At 38.5% G+C, this 24580-nt stretch overlaps 1 protein-coding gene across 5 annotated transcripts in view; it reads left to right on the top strand.

The window, feature by feature from the left end:
- The window catches only part of LOC121736146 (katanin p60 ATPase-containing subunit A-like 1), a 53360-nt gene that overhangs the window by 18860 nt on the left and 9920 nt on the right, over positions 1-24580 (top strand). Inside the window, exons 1-3 of one of the 5 annotated variants that reach the window (XM_042127227.1) lie at positions 615-857; positions 11179-11290; positions 24415-24544. In XM_042127227.1, coding sequence (XP_041983161.1) covers positions 11191-11290; positions 24415-24544 — 230 coding nt within the window. In that variant the 5' untranslated portion in view covers positions 615-857; positions 11179-11190. Of the gene's footprint in view, positions 1-614; positions 858-3564; positions 3677-11178; positions 11291-24414; positions 24545-24580 lie in introns of those variants that run through there. The other 4 variants (XM_042127228.1, XM_042127226.1, XM_042127224.1 and 1 more) reach the window with 4 other exon arrangements.

Raw genomic sequence — 24580 nt, 5'->3', positions numbered from 1 at the left:
GGCACCATTTTAGACGATGTCCTGTCAAGACTCAAGAAGCCTCAAAAAGTCATTTGGCCTCCTATGACATATTAATAATTATTGATATAGTGCTTCGTATTAGCACAGAATACATATTAGTAACAAGTGTTAGTGTATTCCGTAGTAATGTGGTATCTGTCGCTATAAAAGTACCGTACCGAATTTTCATTGTTGCTAAATTAATAGCTGTTGTCGCAAGTTGATCATTTGTGTCCAAAATCTAAATTAAATTTTATCTTACCACTCCCTCAAATTTATAGTGCACTAGCTGTCCCGGCAAACATTGTTTTGCCATAAAATGATTTTCCCTGTTTTCCTGCTTTTCTCTTGAAGTTTTTTCTGGTTTTTTTTTCTATAGATCTCACGGAGCCCGAGACCTTTCCAACGAATGCAAAACCGTGGAAATCGGTTCGTGCGTTCTGGAGTTATAGCGTCAGGAAGGAAAACCCGACTTATTTTTTATATATTAATTATTAGATAATCTGAATGATTATAGAAATAATCGCCATCTATGATGCTTCAATACTGCCGATTACTGCCTCGATTATTATTACAAGCTAGTCTTCAACAGACACTGCGCCCGAGTCGTCGTGTTGCGCCGAAAACGGTTGAACTTTGCTACTGGAGCTCGGCCAAGCATTTCTATTGTAGTGCCGAATTTGTCGTGTGCGTTTTATACTCGTGGTGCTACGTACTGGTCGATGAACCCGCGAATGTCGGCCACGGACCACGGTGACGTTTGGGGTGTTTGAGTATAGAATACTCCAGTGTGAGTTGTGATGTGAAGTTAGCTGATTGTGAAGGATACTGTGTGAAGTTGGTTTCGTGTGTGACAGGTTGGTAGATAGTTTTTTGCGTTTCCATGACAATGACAATGTTGTGAACGCGCCAAAATATGCTTAAAGGTGTACAGTTCCGTATTTTTGCTCTTTTGTACTAAATAGCTCCTTACGGTTACGGTGCGTCTTGAGTCTTGACCTACTTACATAAAAAAGGCAATGTTATTATGACTAGCTCCCATAGCAACGGATATAATGTCCTAATTTATGCCATGGCCTAAAAATAAATTACTGAATTAGAAGCTTAAAATAGTGTCACGTTATGTTGATCGTGGGCCTAAAGGATTAAAATTAAAGTCTTACAAAATTTTACAACGATGATTTCCCGTTGAGAAAAACAAATCTTAAAATTGTATTAAAGGAGTAGGTATAATATTATCCCGTCAAGCCCCAAGCTGCGGTCGTATCCGATCGCGATAACAATAGAATAACAATAGATTTCCAAGAATCCGCGATCGAGGGATTATACAGAAACTAGACACACAGCTTCAGGTTGCTAACTACGTCATATTTCTCTAATCCTGAAAACCTGTCATTGGCTTTCTTTTTCTATAATGTTGTTTCTATTGTATTGTAAGTTAAAGCTGTTGGTTTTCCAAAATAAATAAATAAATTATGTCCTTTCCCGGAACTTTGAAATATCTCCATACCAGTGCCGTAAATAGGGCGGTGCCACCGGTGCCCAGGCACAGGGCGTAGACTGGGGGGGGCGCAAAAATGGCCAAACCAGGCAGGAGTAATATTTTTTCGGTTTGCTCCCGATAATAGTTCCCGCTGCGCCCCTAGAGCACAATTCCAAAAGTAAAATAGACCTATTAGACCTGGACCCCAGAAGGATAAGACATAACTTACTCTCTGATGGATGAAACCATAGGTTAGTAGTAGTGCCTCGTGTACTTATAAAACCTGCGAATTTGTGTAGCTCTAAGTGTGACACCTGGTCAGGTACCAGGAACCAAAGTGGACTAAAAATGAGTCTTACTTTACTTATTTTCAAATGGTTAATATTTACATATAATTTGTAGATTATTGTTCTGAACTAGTATCATGTAGTGTAAGACACTTTTCAATGACCAAAACTATTGCCAGACGTTTTAAAAGTAACGTTGTTGCTATTTTTTTTTTCAAAGGCAATATTTTTATTTTATAAATTAATATAACACCTTAGAAAACAATACGATATTGCAAGAATTTATTTTCTACTAGCTGTTGCCCGCGACTTTGTCCGTGTCAGCATACTGCATAGTATAATAACAAAGATGGACAATTTTCCTCTGTTTCCTTTCCCAAAGGGTAAAAACGGGACCCGATAACAAAGATATTTCAGCCTGTCCGTCTGTCTGTCTGTCTGTCTGTCTGTCCATATCCAGACTGTACCTCCCCTTTCTAACGTGTAGTGAATATTATTAAAGTATGGATACAATCGAGTATTTTTGGTCATATACCTAGTCAAGTGCCTACCTGTTAGACCCAGATCCCAGAGCGATAAGACAACTTACTATCACAATATGATTGAAATCTTAGGTTCTCAGTAGTTCCTTATGTACTTAGAATACCTTCGAATTTGTGAAGCTCTACATGGAGCTATACTCACTCTCACTCACTCACTCATAATGTGTAAAAATGTCTGTCTGTCTGTTTGTAACCTCTTCACGCACAAACCGCTTAACCAATTTTGCTGAAATTTGTTACGGAAATACTTTACTTTTTAGGAAATATGATACTTTCATCCCGAAATTTTGCCAAATGAAGTTCCGGATGTTATCTCTCAATTAATAAATGTTGAAGTAAATTTATATAAAAGTAAAACTATTTGGAGATATTTCGTTTTATAAGGCATTTTATTTTATTTTATTTTTTGTAGAAAAGATATCAGATAAAAGAATATATTTTGCTATGATTATAATAATTAACTGCAAGTATTTGTCTGTTATTTATTCATAGTAATCATCAACAAAATCATTATAATTTTCATCGTTCATCCAATCACGACCTTACTTTACTTATTTTCAAATTAGCCATTTGAAAATAAGTAAAGTAAGACTCATTTTTAGTCCACTTTGGTTCCTGGTACCTGACCAGGTGTCACACTTAGAGCTACACAAATTCGCAGGTTTTCTAAGTACACGAGGCACTACTAATAACCTATGGTTTCATCCATCAGAGAGTAAGTTATGTCTTATCCTTCTGGGATCCAGGTCTATATACATTGCTTTGGGTAATATAATGTCCAAAAAAGCAAGGGCGCAGTTGTAGAAGCTCGCACAGGGCGCAAAAAAGACTGTTTACGGCACTGCTCCATACCAAGATATGTCAGCATAATCGTTTAGCGATTTAGGCGTGAAGTGATAACAGACTGACGGACAGACAGACAGACACACTTTCGCATTTATTTATAATATTAGTATGGAATATCATGGATATGTCATTTCCCGAAATCAAAGTACGTAAAAAGCTCAGTGCCAGAATTCATTTGTCGATATAGTCAGATAAACAGACATTACTAAAACTTTCCTTCGATCGTTGTTCTATTGTTGTCGCGATTAATGGTGACCTTGGGGCTTGATAGGTTAGTATTCAGATTTACCAAGTAAAATGACTTTGAAGTTCGAACAGCCTGTCTGTTTGTCGGTGGACATAATTATTATGCTGTAATAACATAATTAAAATGTTGTGGGTAGTTTTATAAGTATTGCGAACGCCCTCAGCGCACAACTCGGCCAAGGTGCTGTTAAAATCTGTCGTCTATAGTGTGGGAGGGACAACTTTTAATGTGAATTATAAATTATAATTTGAATTTAGAAATCGTCGCTAAGGTATGTTTTCGCTTTTTAATTTCAGAAATACTAAGGGCCTAATACCTGTTTCACCACTTCCTGATAAATGCCGGATAGGCCATCCACCACTTAACTTGACAGATAGAGTATCTGTCGAATAAGTTGTGGATAGCCTATCAGGAAGTGGTGAAACCGGCCCTAAGCCTTTGAATTCTTTCCAAATGCTACGATTGCTACGTTAAACAATGACACGTTTTTTTCGAAATTATAAAATTTTTGAAAGTATAATGTAGTGTATGTCAGATATTTTTAATTTAGCTAACAACTGCCTACGTATTTTGTAGCATTCGGCCAACTAACTGAAATAGCTTTGCAGGTTTATAAGGTGCACTTTTAGTTTTAGTTACTTTGAGTCTGTGTTTGGTGCAAACGCTAGCAAATTAAATTAAGTCGTCTGCATTATGCATGTATATTTATTTTTATTTTTTATGCAAAAACTATATTCATATTTTTAAAATTCTTGAAGAATTTCACGAGTAAATATTGCCTTCATGTTGATGTTGATCGCGAGGTACCGTACGTTTTGCCGCGAGAATAACAATCCTATTTCCTTTGCCGAGGCTCAAAGTATCTTTATTCTTTGGTTTTTAGACGTGAACACGTAAAATACAGGCAGATAAGCTTTTGCCTTTATAATATTAGTGGATCATACGAATTAACATGTGGACCTAGGGCGACCTTCACGCCTTAACCGCTGTACTGTATGTACCGTTTTTTGTGAAATTTATTTATATAATGAAGGTACTTCAAGTTCAGGATAAGATCATACGATAGTTTTGTTTTGAAAAATTAAACGGATACAATGTTTTTCGAAAAATTAAACGGATGCCAAGTTTCGGTCGCGGTTACTTAAGGAGGTATCCAGTTCTGAAGTGTTACCTGACCTTCTAGAAAGAGTAAAGCTCAATTTCATAGCTTATATTCTTCGCGGTAAGTGGAGGAATCTCGTCTTCTGGTCCTTCCTAAAGTAGAGTTCGACAAGGCTGTTTATGAACGTGGCGAGAAAAGGAACTAACGCTTCTATCATACAAAAAAACCGGCCAAGTGCGAGTCGGACTCGCGCACCGAGGGTTCCGACAGCTTAAAGGTATTATAGACCTGAGTATTTGGTATGAATTTCAATTTAATACCTCTACGCGTTTATGAGGAAATGGGTAGTAAGTTTAAAATTATTAAAAAAATATATATTATGTGATGTAACTAAAAATTTATGGTTTTCGTAATTTTTCCTTTATCTATGCTATAAGACGTTGCTTCGTACCAAATTTCAAGATTCTGAGTTCACGGGAAGCACCCTGTAGGTTTTGATTCCCTTGCAAGTGTCGAAAATTTGCGGCATAAACGGCTGTATCTTTTGATTGCGTTGGCTTAGAAGTTTGATTTTTTCACAGCTTCAAGGGACAGTAGACCTGAGTAATTGATATAAATTTCAGCTTCATACCTCCACGCGTTCCTGAGAAAAAGGGTCTTGACAGACGGACGGACGGACAGACGGACAACAAAGTGATCCTATAAGGGTTCCGTTTTTTCCTTTTGAGGTACGGAACCCTAAAAACGTCATTTCATACGTGGGCGAGCCATGCTTCGGCACGAATGGGCCGGCTCGACCGGAGAAATACCACGTTCTCACAGAAAACCGGCGTGAAACAGCGCTTGCGCTGTGTTTCGCCGAGTGAGTGAGTTTACCGGAGGCCCAATCCCCTACCCTATTCCCTTCCCTACCCTCCTCTATTCCCTTCCCTTCCCATCCCTACCCTCCCCTATTACCCTATTCCCTCTTAAAAGGCCGGCAACGCACCTGCAGCTCTTCTGATGCTGCGAGTGTCCATGGGCGACGGAAGTTGCTTTCCACCAGGTGACCCGTTTGCTCGTTTGCCCCCTTCTTTCATAAAAAAAATAATAATTTTTTTGACAGTTCTCCTTTACCAGCAGCGCACATTGACTGACATTGAGACATTCAATTAAAGCCTTGTCGAACTGTAACCGCGACCGAAACTCCATAGTTGCTGGTCGTTCTTACCTCTGTCAACGTCACAAACAGGTAAAGTTTCAGCTTTTCTAAAATGAGGAAAGTCTGGCCGTCACAGGCTCTTGGTCCACTTATATTATTATCTGTTAAAATCTTTATTTAGGCCTCTTACACACTGCGACTTTTAACAGAGATGCAGTCGCGCGTTTTTGAAACGCGCGATAGCATCGCGAGTCGCGACACCAGCAATTTTTGTATCGATGCTGTCGCACGTTAGTATGTTGCGCGTTAGCTTCGATACACACGCGCGACACCATAGATTTTTGCATTTATTTTGGTTCTGCATCGCGACAGCATCGCTACTGTATCGCGACTGTATCAATGCTTAAAGTAGCGCAAGTGTGTAAAGGTGTACCATTTGCGACTGCATCGACGCTGCATCGCGTCAGCATCGCGACTGCATCGCTGATAAAAGTCGCAGTGTGTAAGGAACCTTAGACATCTCGTAAAAGTGTTCATTTATGGCCTTTCTTTGTTGCGTAACAAAAAGTTCGCATGTAATTAGCGACACTTGATCGCTCCATGATCGACGGTGTTCCGAGAAAGTGAGGTGTAAACTCGGAAACTCGGAACAATGGTAGCCTCTTTACGGCGTCAAGTGACGCTTAATCTCCCATTTGATAAGTAGGGTTGCCACTTGCGAGTAAATCTACAATCACTATAATGTATAGTCCGTCAAGAAAGTGAAGAAATTAAAAAGTGGCAACATCGTAGTGTCATCCCTTTTTTCTTAGATTGATTTGAAAGGAATGACACTACGATGTTGCCACTTTTTAATTTCTTCACTTTCTTGACGGACTGTAAAAGTGTGTCTGTCGGTCTGTTTTCTCTTCACGCCCAAACCGCTGAAGCGATTTTGATGAAACTTGGTATTGAATCCCGGGAAAAGTAATACTTAGGATAGTTTTTATTGCGCAAAAACGTTTAATCACGAATTTTGGTGCAAGGGAATTGCGGGCGTCATCTAGTTTAAGTACTTAAATCTTTTTGACAAAAGTTTATCTATTCATTGGCTCTTTCTATTGGCTAACGATAACGCCGAAAGCCCGAAACGTAAACCTATTGACAACGCTGTTGAATAGATAAACTCCAGTCAAAAAACGTGCGGATCACGGATGCATACCTGATACCAGTCAATCTGGTCTGCTGGTGCGCTAGAATGGAATAGAATATTATCTTTTGGAAGGCCTTTGCCCAGCAGTGGGACAGATCACAGAATAATGTCTCTAAAAACAAAATATACAAATTAGGGTTGCTGAGGAGTCCTCTTCCGCTTCCTCATAATGAGGAAGTTCCGCAATATTTTGGGTTACTCAACCGTTACCGCATTCCTCATAAATAAAAATAAAAATTCCTCTTCCGCTATCGCTTCCTCAAAATTTAAGAGGAATTTATGAGGAATTACACTGCACATACGCGTCGCGTATCCAATCACGCTCTGGCGCGGCGGCGCGGCGCCGGTGCGGTGCCGCACCGCACCCGTGTGGTTTCTCCCTGAGGGCCCATAGAAGTGCAAAGATGAGTATTGCAACGGCGCCGCTGCGGCGTGTGTCTAAACAGCCTAAGGGCCGCGACACACCAGAATGGCAGCGGCGACGCGAGCACTTTCAGTGTCATAAGATTTTAAACTTTATCTTCATTTTTGTAATACATAGTATAGCGGCCACGGGCGGCCGTAGACTTCTCAAGCGGTACTATGTATTACAATAATGAAGATAAAGTTTAAAATCATATACTTATATGACACTGAAAGCGCTCGCCTCGCCGCTGTCATTCCGATGTAGCGCGGCCCTTATTGCTAGACTGATTTTGATGATTCTTTATTGTGTGTGTTTTGAGAATGGTTTAGAATTTAGATTCATAGTTTGGTTCACTGGAAAATGCCCTTTTAATTAATTTTTGTGTAATGTATGTACCTAGTACGTTATGTACAAAGTACAGACAGGACAAAAGTTTGGGTTGGGTCCGCTAGTATTTATAATTTTTTATCTTCCTCTTCCTCATCCGCTTCCTCTTCCGCTTCCTCATCCGCATCCTCTTCCTCATAAAATATCCTCTTCCTCATCCGCATCCTCAAAATTTGCGCGTGACAATTCCTCTTCCTCCTCCTCTTCCTCATAATCACTTCCTCAACAACCCTAATACAAATATAATATGTATTATAGGTTGGTAAAAAATAATACTGTTGCAAGGAGAAACATTTCATGTGCTGATTCCGAGAAATTTGAATAATTAAGTTACCTCGATACCTGATTATAAAAAATGCAATTAAAACATTTAATATGCTTAAATAACGACTTCTGAAAACATAATTTATGTGAGAATTATTGACAATAATATTTATGCATCCTCTTTTTTCAAGGCTATTTTAATATTTTTATGATAGTATTTTTGATACAGATCTTTTGATGATAATATGATAGTTACGGCCGTACTCAGAGTGGAACATTAATTAGTTAAATGTGATTAATTCAAAATTTTGACATAAGCCCCATACATTATCTGTCAAACTCTTCATTAAATTGAAGGTTAATCATAATTAAATGTCTCTGAGTACGGCGGTTAGACAGTGCAAAACTATTTTAAACATAAATACTACCTAAATTTCAAGAACTAAAACATGAAATTAACGCGTTTTACCAAAATCAAGTAACACAACTCTAATTATCCAAATCATGTAACGAAAAATTTTTTTTTAGTATTCAACCACGTACCTCGGATATAATATGACTGTAAATAAAACCATCAAACGAAAATCGACCTACTAGAATTAGGTCCCGGAAAAACGTTATACGCAAACAGTAAACACTTTGACAAGTTGCTTTAAATCGGTATACCTAATTAGCGTACAAACTACACGCGTGGCCCTACGTCCTTAGCAAGGCTGCGACGTAGGATGTACCATAATATAGGTGTATATTTTGGGGCCAATCAATAAACATTAAGGTTTCGAAGGTCATGATAACCTTGCGACAGATGTGATAAATCTAAATGTATACCTACTTTACAATACAAGACAGAACTGTAGTATTGTAATGAAATGTCAATTTGACATATTTTGTAGTTTTCTCAAACATTCTAGTTTGTTTCCTGTCGGAAACAAACTAGAATGAACAAGGAACGAAGCATTAAGTGGGATACATTAAACAACAGAGAGTATAATGTAGCCCCTTACTCCTGTCAGTACATGATCGAGTATTCAAATCAACTCGGTCCCAACTCCCAACCCAATAGAGTTTGGTACTCCCAATCCCAACTCCCAAGTCCCGACATCTACACTAGTGCGCGATCGTGCGGTGGCTCAATTTGTAACTAATCATGATCGAGAATTTGACGTTTGCTCAAGGAATCAATCTTGATTCGAGTTTTTTCTTACGGATCACGTATCGTACATAATCGACATCGAATTCAATTCATAATCGAAATCGTATTTCGGGAGTAAGGCCCTCCGCCGTAGGAACGTGCCGATCGGTGATTCCACAAAATCACACGTGACTTCGTGGTAAAGTGTTAATCAATTTCGACCGTTTCCATGTAGCCAATGGATTAATTGAAAGTATGGAAATCGATTGATTTTCCGTAACGCCTTTTACGAACGGTTTCAGAGGTTTTTTGACCGGAGGGCGGAGTCTCTGGTTCAACAGCTTTGTTGGCTATTAGTGTAGCTTAAAAGAGCTACTGACCCAAAAAAATCAAACATCGTCCTTCTCTCTTCACACTCACGCCCGTCTTTTATATGCCAGGTGAAAAAGGACGACGCGGAATCATCGCCAAGTTAGTATGAATAAAAGACGAACTATAATGATTATGAAAAAAATATGTTGAGCAAATTTAGGTTTTATCAATGCCTTTTTAGATATTAAAAATATTAAAGAAAAGACAGTAAACTTCGAAGATCTAAGCAAAAATGTGTCTAAAACAAGGTTTTTTGTAAAAAAGAAACTATCGAGCATTTGTTCAGTACTTAATCGTGTTTTCGTCTTGAGCATTTCTTCATGAACTGGAAGTTTTCTAGACCTTACAGATTTTGAGATCTAGGTTTAAGTATGTAGTCAAGTTAGGGTCAGGTGCATTCTTAAAAATCGCGTAGCGTCGAAAAAGTAATGACTCGTAATAATTTGATTTGAGTTTAATACAATGTTGATTCAACCTCGATTGCGATGCGAACTTCGGAACTAAGTCGACTCTGCATCAAACATCCCGTTTCTATTGAGGGGCAGTATTCACCATTTTGGCTTCTTCATTAGTCCGGCAAAGTTTTACATCTCTTTCTAGTGTTATTTTGATTGTTTACGTTTGTACATTAATCATTATACCTACTGCAGTAAATTTATAAGCTTGCCCTGAGTCCAGACCCAGGAATAGACATATATGATTCTTCAGATCAGATCTCTCTTGTTTTGGAGGTGGATAATATCAGCAATATCTAGTGGGTGTCATAATCCATGTGATTGGATGTAAGAAGTTCATATTGTGTCACATCCAGCGAACTGTGAAGTAAAGTTTCCGAGAAATGTTACGCAAACATACACCTTATCTTTCTGTATTGGTAACAGTACCCCGATTACAATTATTATTAGTAGGCAATGATGTTTTATTAAAGACTAGATGACCCGCGCGGCTTCTCCCGCGTAAATAAGGAATTTTACGGAAACCGTACATTTTCCGATAAAAGATAGCTCTTATGTCCCTACTCCCTTCACTTGGTCTCCTCTATATCTGTGCCAAATATTGCCATAAAAATTGCTCCAGTAGTTTGTAATTTCTAATATTATTTCCCCCGTTTTTCCCACATTTTCCTGAGTTTCTTCGTTTCGTATTATTCGTATTAGTCTTAGCCTATAGTCTTACTCAATAAATGAGCTATCTAACACTGAAATAAGTTTTAAATCGGACCTGTAGTTCCTGAGATTAACGCGTTCAAGCAAACCTTTAGATAAAAATGTCAAAAATTCATGGATGGAAGTACCGACAATGCGTATGCCTAGGCCGGCCATAGACGGACGTACGCGCTACGGCCTTAAGCGGGGAATTGACTACCGGGCCGCCCGCGATTACACGGGACTACACGGGCACAGAGTCTGTGCCCGTACCTAGGAATTGACGAGCAGACATGCGACAGACCTGCCCGTGACGGGCGGCCCGTAGCGGGCGGCCCGGTAGTCAATTAGCCCCGCTTAAGACTTGCAGTCGAGACTGATGACGATGCGGTTGCCGCACGGCGATCTGCAGTTTTTATACTAAATTCATATCCGCAATACCTGGACCGCTCGAGCAGTTCTTGAGCGGTCGGTGCAAATTTCAACCCGACCGCTCCAGAGCAGTCGCGGGTCCCGAGTCCCGACTGCAACTTATGCGATGCGTCTGCCTGTTACCTCTCTATTCTACTTACCCTTGCCTTTACACTCTCTGTGTGACCCCGAGGATCATAAACCCTTCGTTCTTGTTTCAGGTACAGAAACAGATGGCGCGCGAGTACGAGCAGCTGAAGGCGACGATGGCGACTCTCCAGATGTTCAGATACGACGGGGAGAAGGCCATCACGCCGATGCCTGGCAGTAAGTGTAAGCATGCTTATCTCATATTCTGATCCCACCAAAAACAGTACCTGTTAAAAAGGGGACCAAGTTCCTATCGGCTAATAATTTTCGCCTAAAAAACAGTTGAAATCCAATCCAATGCCAAGTTTATATGCACTTCAAAATTGAAAATAATCATCATCAATAGCCTGATCCATAATACTTCTAATTTAAACTTGGCAGGTTTTCGGTTTGTAAATAGAGGCAAGCGCAGCCTGTTGCTAGAACTTGGCTTGCGCACTTCCGTGCGCTTAGATCCTATTGCATCGTGCAGGCTAGTGATATTCGCGATCATGACGATATGGTCCAAGTTCCAACGTAGACCTTCAAATGATTGTGAACAGATTGGTTCTTAAAAAGATATCATCGGAATAGAATACAGTATGGAACACTAACTTTAATTTTTGAGAACGCTGAACTGCTAAAGCTGGTTCCAGTTATTGACATAAACAAGGGCAACCATAGCTAGGGCAACGAAAATCTTACAACTGACCCGAATTTGACAACCAATATGCTTTTTACTGTCGCGGAGGTCTTGATGTTCCCGTGGCTTCGGCAAGATTGGATTCTGTTGAAGTCCCGGCGAGTTTTAGTGGGTAGACCACTACCATCTTTTCGGGCACAGCGACCTACATACCTACATAATATTATCCTCCTCCTCAAACGGAATGAGGCACATGCCGTGTCGGCCAGAAAAAAAATGCATTTCGTGCAACCTTTTTTGACTCAGTTATTCTTCAGTTGTATTTATTATTCGTAGAACTTAATAAATCTCTTCTCGCTCGAATGACACTCGCAGAATGGTGTCAGGGCAATACTTTAGCGGTCAAGATTCGATCTCGTCATGAAGACTTTCAACCGACCTTTTGTGTGATATTGGAGCAAGTTGGAACATTCTTTATTGAAATACAATCGGCTGGATTGGATAAAATGACTATAGCTATTGCGAAAAGTTCCAAAAATATTCCCCTGTCCTGTCCAACAATATTTTTCTTTGAAATTGTATAAGTATCTAAGATCGTATTATTATCCTTGGAAATATATTTGTTGAAGGTTAAATCAAATAGTTCATTTCTTGTTATAAGTTATAACAGCTCATAATACTAGGGGAGGGGAGGGTGCTATTTTTGAAGTCACTCGAGCGTCATGGAGACCTAGTAGGGCCGCGCTACACCGGAATGGCAGCGCTGAAAGTGCTCGCCTCGCCGCTGCCATTTCGGTGTAGCGCGGCCCTTAATTAATCAAAATACCCAAAAACAGCTGTGCAGTGTGCACATAATCTATACTAATATTATAAATGTGAAAGTATCTCTGTCTGTCTGTCAGTCTCGCTTTCACGCCAAACGCCAGAACCGATTGTAATGCAATTTTGTATACAGATAGTCTAAAGCCTGAGAAAGGACATAGGCTACTTTACTGGAAAAAAGGGTTGTCAGGGGGTGAAAATGCGTAAATTTGTTTAAATTGAGTTAGTTCCAAAAATTCATAATAGATGGCGCCGTGCGTCTTCTACATCGCGCTGACGCTTGCTTAAAAGTATTTCTATAAGAGGTGGTATCATCTTACATTTGAGTTTCAACCTGGGTTTGCCCTGCGATAACGCGGGGATTTACCCCCTAAAAATAGTCTCTTTCACGCACCAGGGCTGTAACCCGGTGCGTCTCTAATCACGGAACTTCACAATATGTAGAGGGGCTTAGCCCCTGGCCATGTTTCCCCACCCAGGCCCACATCTAGGGCCAGGTGTGAGATGACATACACGAATTTAAGTTTCGATTTTTTTCGATTGTTATATCTATTCTACGGTATTAAATAACTCAGTACTTATATAAAAAAATGAAATACTTATTGTGTGCACCACGGCCGTAGCTAGGGGGGGGGGGGGCATTGTGGGGCAATGCCCTACCTTAAAATCATAATGCCCTACCTTAAAAATACCAAAACCCAAGAAAATCAATCAATTATGATTTTTTTTTACTTCCGCCCTACCTGTAACCAATGCTGCCCTACCTCAAATCTGACTTTAGCTACAGCCCTGGTGTGCACACTGCACAGCTGTATTGATTTAAGGGGCACCAGGGTTTTTTTATAAAAGCTTTTGACACCAATTTTGTTGACATCGCGCTTTATAAACTAAAGTCCACGCGGACGAAGTCGCGGGCAACAGCTAGTAACTAATAAGTATGATTAGTTCTATGTTACAATAAAGTAAAAAATAAAACGCCATCTGTTGAATCGTATTAGAACTAAAATGTTCATTGCATCGATATATATATCTGGATTTTTTATAATATTATACATAAATATATTTAAGATCCAAGACCCAGGAACATTGAAAACTTTTTGTTCCGCCTGCGGGACTCGAACCCAGGACCCCCGGGATGAGCGCTGGCCACGCGCAATGCGAATTAATTTTCATCGATATTTTCATGGAAATAAGATATTTTCCCACATCAAAATGTAGCCTATGTCCTTTCTCAGACTCTAGAATAACTGTGTACAAAATTTCATTGCAATCGGTTCAGTAGTTTTGGCGTGAAAGCGAGACAGACAGACAGATATACTTTCGCATTTATAATATTAGTATGGATTTTTCTTTCTGATATTTTTAGGTAAGGGTTCCGCATTTCTTGCTTCATGTCTCAAGGGAAGCTTTACTTGTTTGCGTGTTGCAACCTAATAAAGGTTGTGTTAACTACTATAATAGCCCGTAACTTGTTATCAGAGCCAACTAGCCAGGAGCTCTCTAAGTTCATTTAGTCTTTTCACGCCAATTACCGCTGATTCTGATTATTCGGACGCCCCGCCGCGCCGGAAGTCGGAACGCACTCTGTTCATATACCTACATCTTGTTGTGGACCCCGTATACTATCAGAATTCTGACATGTCAAAATGTATGAGCGGGGTGGGGCGTCCGAATTTTTCTGATAAAAAATTCGGATAATGTACGGCCGGGCTAAAGCTGTATTAATGTCGGATTAAAAAGCAGAATTAGGGCCTCGAGTAAGCCAATTATAGGCCACCAGGTACAAGTTGAGTCTAGACTTTTCACGCGATTTTGACTACGTAAACAAATCTAGGAAGTCAATAACCCTAAGTATTGATTTGCAGTTCGAGGGTTTTTAGGCCATATGAGGTGAATAACCTGTGGATCAATTAGTGCTACAATTCTGAAACGCGCTATGGAAGTTTTCACTTTTCTGAGCGAGTTTTTATGTACCATCGAATAAATTGAATTCATAGGCAGATGGCGGACCAGCGTCATTTTGTCGGATCATATCGATTTAATGTTAATTGTGATCTGTCGGCTGTGTTTGACATAACTCGACCAAACTACGTAGGCCCCCCATCTGCCAAGGAATCAACTTCTTCGATGGGACCTGAGCTGATAACTATGATCTTGTGGCCTTTGGCTTGACCAAGTACACCATGCTTAGTGGACATCTCCTTTTAGGGTTTACACTTATATTCCCACTATGCTTACTTCATCATCATCTAGATTCTAGTGCCATCACATGGTTCGACGGTCAGCTGGTTGAATTACCACAATACCTACAATATAAATACTCGTAATTTTCCTTTTTAATTCTACATAGTTTATAGCCCTTCTAATGCTAAGTACTCACGTATGGTTTTGCTCGATCGAGCAATAACGTCGAGCAAAACCCGCGGCTCGGGATTTCGTCCACACATTCAGCATTGCTGGTACTACTAATATATATTCTGTGGCATTGCTCGACAGTTTTATTCTAAATCGATATATATATTTTAATTCCATCAAGCCGGCTCGATGCGAGCCTTCGAGCTGTCAGTTTTGCGGTCCACAGAGTAATTATTACTCGATTTGGAGTAAAACTATCGAGCAAAACCGCATGTGAGTACTTAGCGTAAAAATCTATATTAATTTTTACTAGAGATCGCCCAATGGTCGAAATTCGACCTTAGTTTCAACTTTCAATGACATTAGGACTACTACCTTTTGTAAAAAAATATTGACTTTATCATATTTTTTTCAACTCTTGTCTCTGGGACTTAGCTTATATCAGACAGGCCGTGTGAGCATTGTCTAATAGTATCTAAGATTCAATTTAAAAAAAAACTATAATCCATTTTCAATTTGTCACCTTGTTGTCAACAGACTTCAACCATAAATAAAAGAGTATAATTCGTATGTATAAGCTTGTCACTCAAAAATCTGTCAGTTTTCCTAGTGTGTGTGTTGTAGTGTGTGTAATGTTTTATTTGTTAAAAAAATATATGATAAAAGCATAATTTCAAAATAATATTAGCTCGATGCACTCCTTCACCATATAAACTATAACTGTGCAAAATTTCATTCACCTACGTTTCCCCATTTTTCGTCAAAAGGGATACAAAGTTTTTGGCTCACGTATTAATATATAGATACAATGCCTTTTACTTAAAGATCCAGCAACTGTATGGTTAAAGATTTTGTCTTTTACACAGCCTAGCCTTTCTAAGTAAGGCAGGCTACTTGGCCTAAAAAGGAAACTTCAAGGCATCTTGATCGAAGCTGCTTGAGAGCTGCGCTCATCTAGTGCATCTAGATTCTAGCGCAATATCCCAGGAAAATGTCAATAACCTTCTGTGATCTGCGGGGCTAAAATGGTCGCTTTGAAGAATCATGATATGAATCATAATATGATTCATTTTTCTAAAATCGTAAAATGCAACTCTGCTTGCAATTCATTTCTGTATTTTTGTACTGAGTTGACATTTATCAGTTTGACAGTTTTGACAATTCATTTGCTGAATTGATTGAGAGGAATTGCTAAATGTGACCATTTTAGCCCCGCTGTCCTTCTAATAATAACAATAATTTATTCTAATAATAACAATAATAGTCTGTCCGTTTGTAACCTCTTTAGTCTTTACGCTTAAACGGCTGAACCGATTAGGATGAGATTTTAGAAAGTACTATCAGAGAAGTATACATAGGAATCACCTAGGCAGATGGGCGATCTGCGTAGTTTGGTCGCGTTATGTGAAACCCAACCGACAGATCACAATTAATATTGAATTGACATGATAAGACCAAATGACGCTGGTCTGTCAACTGCCTAGGAATCAATTTCCTCGATGGTACAAAGGATAGTTTTTTGGGGAAAATGTAAGTTTGGTTATCTTGTGGAAATAATTAGCTAGCGAAAAAAGTATTTCCTATTAGTTACTGACCGGTCTTCCATTCTTCCACTTCCTAAGGTGTTTTAAAAGGGGCGCTCATTTGTTACGTAAGGCAGGGGGAAGAGGGGTCAATCCGAAACTCAAGCCTAGTGTGAGGGTGGCAGGGGGTCAAAAAATTCTAAAATAAACTTACGGATTTATAGACGTCCCTAAAAAGCCTCATTAGTTTGACATCTTTAAATGTTCCACGTGCATTACGTCTTCGTTAACGAAGGCAAAACGTGTATGTACGTATACGTTAGCATAGATAGCGATCTAGTTTAAACTCAATTAATTATCTCCGAATCTACCGTTTGGGCAGCTCGTTTAATTGGGTGTTGATAAGTGATAGCATCACGAATTCGTTAATTGGACCTTAATCACGAGTAGTCATAGAACTTTATGAGTGTCATATTTTGCATGAACTTTGAGATTCGAATGAAACTTGACTTGGAGCTCTTTCTTAATGGAGATGGAATTTATTTCAGACGAGCTTTTGCCCGCGGCTTCGCTCGCGTTAAGAAGTATTATAATATACAAACTTTTATCCCCTATTTGAACCCCTTGGGGTTAGAATTTATCAAAATCCTTTCTTAGCGGATGCCTACATCATAACATCTACCTGCATGCCAAATTTCAGCCCGATCCGTCTAGTGGTTTGGGCTGTGCGTTGATAGATCACTATGTCAATCAGTCAGTCAGTCACCTTTGAGTTTAATATGTATCTATACATAGTTTTTTTTTTGTTTAAAACGTTTTTTTTTTTTATTGGCCCTTGAGCAACACCAAAATGGAAACTCTCTTTATTATTCTGTCATTGTTAAAGTGTTGAATGAATATCGTCAACGCCTCATGAACTATTGTTTCTACAATCGGTGTCATCTCCTTTCTAGGAGTGTGTGTCATTTTAGTTTGTTCTACTGACGCATGAGAGCTGCTATGGGCTTAGCTTCTTGTCCAGATATTGTTTTATTTATTAAATTGTGACTATCTAACTTTTGGGATTAGGGTCCAAGACACTTTTCATGGAACTACATAATATTATCCTTAGTTTTAAGTTAGTTCAGTGTCCAAGTCCATTTCTATTTCATTGAATTATTAGAATATTGAATAACAATCAATAAAATTTTATGTGTGTTGAACTGAGACACTCTCAATGACTCATGAGAATTAATTTCATATCAATTTCTCTTGAATAAAATGTTGATAGACTAATGAAGATAGATTGCAGCTCTATTCTGAAACCAGCTTTTTCTAAAAACCTGTTAGACAAGACTTAAGCTTTTCGAAGAATATTGTATTTCAGAGTTTTATAATAATTGCTAAAGCGTATGATATGAATATTTTTAATTAAAACTTTCCAAAAATAATTTATTATGTCAAAAGTAAAAGCTACCGCTGTTGGCAACCCTAGTGGGTGTAAGTCGTAAGACATTCCATCATACCATTATGGTGATCGAACATTCTAGTGTTTTCCATGAGTTTTTGCCTCTTAACACCTACACGACAAATGAGTACTATGGCACTACAGTGCCAACAGTTAAACCAATAAGCAATGATTTGTTAATGTGTGGTGTGTACACGATATGGGTTAGGTAATCTCACAAGGGTCATTCATGTATTACGTCAACGCGAGAGGGAAGCCGTAGTAAGTTGTGGCAGAAGTTTCTGTCGTCGCCAAACTCAGTCGTGGGCAATACCTAGTTGTTAAATATTGACTTGTGCTACTTTCTTGAATTCAGATCTTATTAAAGGTTAGTTATACATCGAACGACCTTCACGAAATGTTCTTGCGTAATTGATGAAATAAAAAAACTTGAAAAAATCCATAAAAGGCAACTCGAGCTGGTTTTTATAACCTTTTGAGTACAATATTAAGTTTGTATTGCGCGCTTTACAGTTTTACTTGTCGTATTATTGCTAACCAATGTTAATGTCGCAGCCGTCTGGTTTAAATAGCCGTTCAATCAAACAGCTAGCCCTTTGACTGAACAACGCCATTCAATCACACGGCTAGCTTTTAGATTGAATATTTTAGTCGCTCATTACGTTCAACACTACAGCTGATTCAAAAGCCGCCGTCTAATTGAAGTAGTTCAGCGCGCACCGCTGCGGCGCTAGGTGCGTTTTATTTACAATATGGCGTCAACTGGGTGTTTGTGGTTGTTTTTCGGAAAGAAAGTAGTTAATAATAAAATAAAAATATGGAGGCACAGACGAGTGAATCAAAATTTCAACAAATATTCGAGGAGAAATTACGGTATTATGAAATTAATGGACGCAGCTCCCCTGAAAGGGGGGTTCGGGGGGCACAGCCCCCCCGTCAAAACAAAAACAAACACAATCCAGAAAGTCCAAAAGTTGGTTAGGTTAGGTTAGAACTTAGACCACAACACAGAGGGAGCCGAGCGAGCGCAGCGAGCGTGCTGCGGCAGCAGCCGGCGACCGTCCTCAAATAAAAGGGCCCCCCGCCAAAACAAAAACAAACACAATCCAGAAAGTCCAAAAGTAGGTTAGGTTAGAACTGTGACTGTGCTGCATGGCTGCGGCAGCAGCCGGCGACCGTCACAAAACACGCCTCAGAATTTTGAATCTTTCAATAAAATACAAAAAGTTTTCCTATTCTCCCATAATATTACATAATATTAAGCTAATGGTCGCCCTAGTTAATTTGCCATTAAACCAGTTGGCTAAGCGTCGTCTAGCTGTAGTGTTGAACGTTGTAGTCAACAAGTCGGCTAAACGACGTTTAGCCGTGTGATTGAATGGCGTTGTTCAGTCAAAGGGCGAGCTGTTTGATTGAACGGCTATTTAACCAGTCGGCTGCGACATTAACATTGATTGTACCCTTGTTTGCCAAAATAACGAGCCTATATTCCTATTTAAGGCTAAATGGATGCAAATAAGTACGATTTTAGTGTCTTTGCAATGTCATGATACAATTTTGTTTAAGAAGGCTGCCACACGCAGTCAAGTATCCGTCTATAGAGCTTTTTAACATCTCTTTAAAGTTCCTATCAGCCAGGTAATCTATAAAATTGGATTATTATCATCTCCTGAAAAGACGGGACGAGGATGCCTTTAGAATCTCTTACTGCGCTTCATATGAATGAATTGAATGAATTCATATTTGATATGAATCAAATATATATCAAAAATCTAAATATATAAACGTCTTCGGCTATAAGAAATATGCTGTTCATATTAACAATATTTGGTGCCGCATTTCTGTGATATTAAGACGGAAATTAACATAGCAAAGTAATTTATGTTTTGATCTACAATCTACATATTAATATCGCATTCATGGCACAAGCCTGATCTTACCGAGAGCGGTTTTGAATACAAATGAGTCAAAACTGTCCTGTTCCAGCGTTACTCTACTACAGATACTCGAGTTAACTTGAATTCGATATTGTGAAACTAAACTTGTTGCCAGCAAACCTAATAGCTCTAATAGAAGCATTTTTATATTCTGTGAATTCACACCTTTAAGTGCTTAAGGCGAGCACTTACTTCAATTCCAAAACGATAACCTTGCACACAACCGAAGTCGTATGTAGTCTTTCGAGGGGCGGATCTTCTCTGTTATTTATCATGTGTTTTTAAATATCTTTGGAAAGAAATATTAAGAAAAAAAATTGTTCGGTTCAGGCCTTTTTAATATAGATTCACTAACAATTTATTCAAATAAAATGTATGTTATCCTAGTTAAGTAATACTTATATTTCGATGATAAAGATTTTTGTCGGAGGTGAGTTTGTAAATTAATTACAGCCAATGTATTACGTTTTATTAAAATGTTTATGATTTAAATCCTTTTAAATATTTTGCTTTATATCTCATATTTTTTACATTTCATTATTATATTGGAACTAGGTAAACCAAGTCAATAAATAACAAAATGGGGTTTGTCCTCGCCTTAAAGAGTTTTCTTTATAAATACCACGTAATTATTGTTATAGCTTATTTGAATTGTACGGTATATTGGATATGATTAGTCTGTCTCTGATCACTGTTACATCCAAACCTATGTAGTCTTTTGTTTTTTTATTCAGAACCAACAATCTTTTGTAATTTGGCCTTTTCTAGGATCCACTAGAACCAATATTGTTCTCGATCGAGTTTCCTTAGTAGTGACCGTCCAGCTTGTTGATCCAACGTAAGCTGTATCAGATAAACCACTTTCAAATTTGCATTGCGAGATACTGGCTTCGGCCCACTGACTGTACCGGCACAATTAAATCTACTCTCACTCTCTGAAAACAGACAGTTCTGTTATGCCTTGATTACACCTACCGAGTAGAGTGGCGAGAGCTCTCGGCAAATCTAAAGCCGGGTCCAGACGAGTGTAACGTGAAATGTAATTCACCGTGTAATGTAACACGAATTCTACGTGTGGACGGCACTACGAGCATTACATGTAACGCTCGGGGTTTATCCATCGGCTGTCGGTTTTCGCGCGAGCACAAAGGCTCGTTTGGACAATTCGCTTTGAGTTCGTGTGCCGTCCACACTGTTGACGCTAAATTACACGTAATGTTACATTACACGTTACACTCGTCTGGACCCGGCATAATTGTCTGCTTGCACTGTCTCGCCACTGTACTCGGTAGGTGTTATCAGGCCCTTCGGGTTATAATATAACAAGATTAGAGTTATGAAATTTAAATATTACTTACGCTTTGATGGATTCTACATTATGTCAATCTTTCCGTTGTCGTAGTTTTAGATTAAGGGCCTGTTTCACCGCTTTCTGATAAAGTGCCCAATAGGCTATTCACAACTTTTTTGACAGATTCTCCATACTGTATCTGTCAAGTTAATTGGTGGGTAGCCTTATCAGGAAGTGATGAAACAGTAGGGCCTGTTTCACCACTTCCTGATAAAGTGCCGGATAGGCTATCCACAATTACCTTGACAGATTCTCCAGGCAATAAGATTTTCTTCTTTAATGAATAATTGCACTGTCCTGAATATTATCAAGTGGAACAAAAAGCGTGAAAACTATCCTTGATTCTCTCGCCCCCCTTGAGTTCTTACGTAATACTTGAACGATCCCTAAATCGACCCTTGACAGTTAACACATCTTTTCTGATAATAATTCTTCTTCTTTTACTATGGCGGCCTCAGTGAGTTGCCAATGTCAGAGTGATTTTGTATTGACTTTGCTCTATATTACAGGTCTGGTGAATTTCTGATAATAATATTTAAACTTAAAGTTATGCTCAAGCTCTCCTCATTTTTATCTTCTCATTCTCATTCTTAAAATATTTTGTCCGTGTGTGTATGCGATCCAGGATTTAACAATTAAAAATAGAACGAAAAATAATTATTGTCGGTAGTAGACTAATGGGCAGGAAACGGAAATCTCTAAATAGTCTATCGTTTTTCGGAATTAAAAAATAAAAATCCCGTGATGTTTATTTTTTACTTTTTAAATTATGTTTGTTTTAGTTGTAAAACTTTAAAAGTTTTAAATACTCACATCTGTGCTATAAAATGATCCACTCAAAATTAGTCCAACCCAGGAGTTTAACGAGTTAATTACTAAAGCATGAAAGAAGATAAAATTTTATTATAACACTAGAACATAATTTTTTCCGGATAAAATTTATCCAATTTTTTTCCCAGGCCTTAAAGTATGCCCGTACCAAATGTCATCAAAATCTGTTCAGCGGTTTATAAGCGTGAAGAGGTAATAGAGTACAGACAGACACATTTATAATATTAGTATTAATTATATTTTATTTCATACAGTTTCATACTTACTAATATAACAAACTATTTCTTAATTAACAAACTGTGCTACAGGGTACCTGTTAGATCGCATTCAAGAAAACAGTATAACTTTTTTGCTACTCCATTTAGCCGAACCAACGCAGGTATGCGATCCCCCATTACTCGAATAGTTCGTAACTTTAATAATCATTTCAATGATATAGATATATTTGCTCTCAAACATGCCAAATATAAAAAATGTCTTATAGATAGACTTAAAAATTTACATATTATAAATAATTAAAACCTTGCATTCCTCTTCAATAAATAAATTACAAACATTACACTTACAATTATACTAAATTTAATTTTACTACTATTTTAACTATTATTAACAAACACACTTAACACACAATTGACACACAAATATATACCCATATATTAATTATATCTATACTAATATTATAAATGCGAAAGTATCTCTGTCTGTCTGTCTGTCTGTCTGTCCCGCTTTCACGCCAAAACTACCGAACCGATTGTAACGAAATTTTGTACACAGATAGTCTAAAGCCTGAGAAAGGACATAGGCTACTTTTTAACTGGAAAAAAGGGTTGTAAGGGGGTGAAAATGCGTAAATTTGTTCAAATTAAGTTAGTTCCAAAAATCCATAATAGATGGCGCCATGCCGTCTCCTACATCGCGCTGACGCTTGCTCAAAAGTCTTTCTATAAGAGGTGGTATCACCTTACATTCAGGTTTCGATTTTTTTCGATTGTTATTTCTATTCTACGTTAATAAATAACTCAGTACTTTATCTATGTAGTGAGCAGTGACGTAACCTATCAATGATAAATAGTTTATGGGTAAAGTTGTGTAATGGGGGGCTAAATATACTTTAAAATTTGGCATAAATAAAGTTTAATTTTAAAAAATGAAATAAGTTATACAGTGCACACTGCACAGCTGTTATTGGGTGTTTTGATTTAAGGGGTACCAGGGTTTTTTTATAAAAGCTTTTGACACCAATTTTGTTGACATCGCGATTCGCGCGCTATAAACTGAAGTCCACGCGGACGAAGTCGCGGGCAACAGCTAGTACTTATATAATTTACTCTCTACTTCCTTAATCTCTTTTTTTTTCCTATACTAAATTATTTATCTGTGGTCACCGCTGTTGGTTCTACATTTAGTAAATATTATAATTGCATACTTTACTAATATTCATGTAAGACTGTTTGGAGACCCCAATATACGAAAATAAAATAAAATAATATTATAAATGTCGAAGTGTGTCTGTTTGTATGTCTGGTACCTCTTCACGACTAAACAGCTGAACCGATTTTGCAAAAATTTGGTGGATTGATGGATCTATACTTTGAGTGCCGGGAATGAACTTAGGATACTTTTTATTCCAGAAAAATGTATGGTTCCCGCACGATAAACGAGTTTTGGCGCAACGGAGTTGCGGGCGCGGCGTCATCTAGTAAAATATAAACGTGTTATATTGACGGTGAAAATGATTTTCTATTCCCAGCTAAGTGTCCATCAAGACGAGATAGGACCGACTTTCCCAATGTTATAAACCTATTATTACGCGGGGAGATAATCAATCTTCAATTTCTCGCCCGTACTATTAGGTTTTTGTTAATGTTGCTTTTACTGTTGTATCTAGTGTTTTTTTAGTTGTGCCACAGTATAAAATTTCATACTGTCATTGAAATTTTGATTGCTAAAAGCCAAAACAAACAACTAGCAGAGGCGGCGTCCTCGCGATCCAAGGGGCCGCTTGATACACCAGGTTTTTTAGGATTTATATGTTTTGATACGTAAATTTTTGTGACAAAAAATTTGAGTTCCAAAAATTTTACTCCCAACAAAATTCGTCTTCTTCAGTCATCCATCAAGGGGCCTCGCAAAATATTATATCTTGCCCACATCAAATTTAGGTCTTGCGCCGCCACTGAACGAGTATCAGGGTAAAGTTGTAGGCGTGCGTGTTGCTGCATTGTTTTACTACTTCAAGTTTATTATCGTTGTCTGGTACCTGTAACACAAGTCCATCAGGTACTTACCACGGGACCAGACTGATGTGTTGTGAAGCGTCCATAGATATTATTATTATTATTCAGTCGGTCTGAATTCAAATTTCTTTAGGGCTATAGGCTATAGCTTTATTTTGTCTACAAAGTACCTTTGTTTCCAGACCTGGAGGACCTGCCGACCCGCGACCAGATGTGGGGTCCGGCGCCGCACGAGCTGGACCCCGACATCTGGCCCCCGGCGCCCGACAGGGACCCCAACGCCTGGCCCCCGCCCACCAGTGTGGACCACAAGTGAGTTTATACTATCGTAGCGATTTTGTATCTGAC

The sequence above is a fragment of the Aricia agestis genome, chromosome 18, assembly GCF_905147365.1.
Source record: "Aricia agestis chromosome 18, ilAriAges1.1, whole genome shotgun sequence".
In the NCBI taxonomy this organism is placed as follows: Eukaryota; Metazoa; Arthropoda; class Insecta; order Lepidoptera; family Lycaenidae; genus Aricia; species Aricia agestis.
The sequence above is the reverse complement of the archived record's forward strand: the minus strand, read 5'-3'. Positions and strand labels throughout refer to the sequence as shown.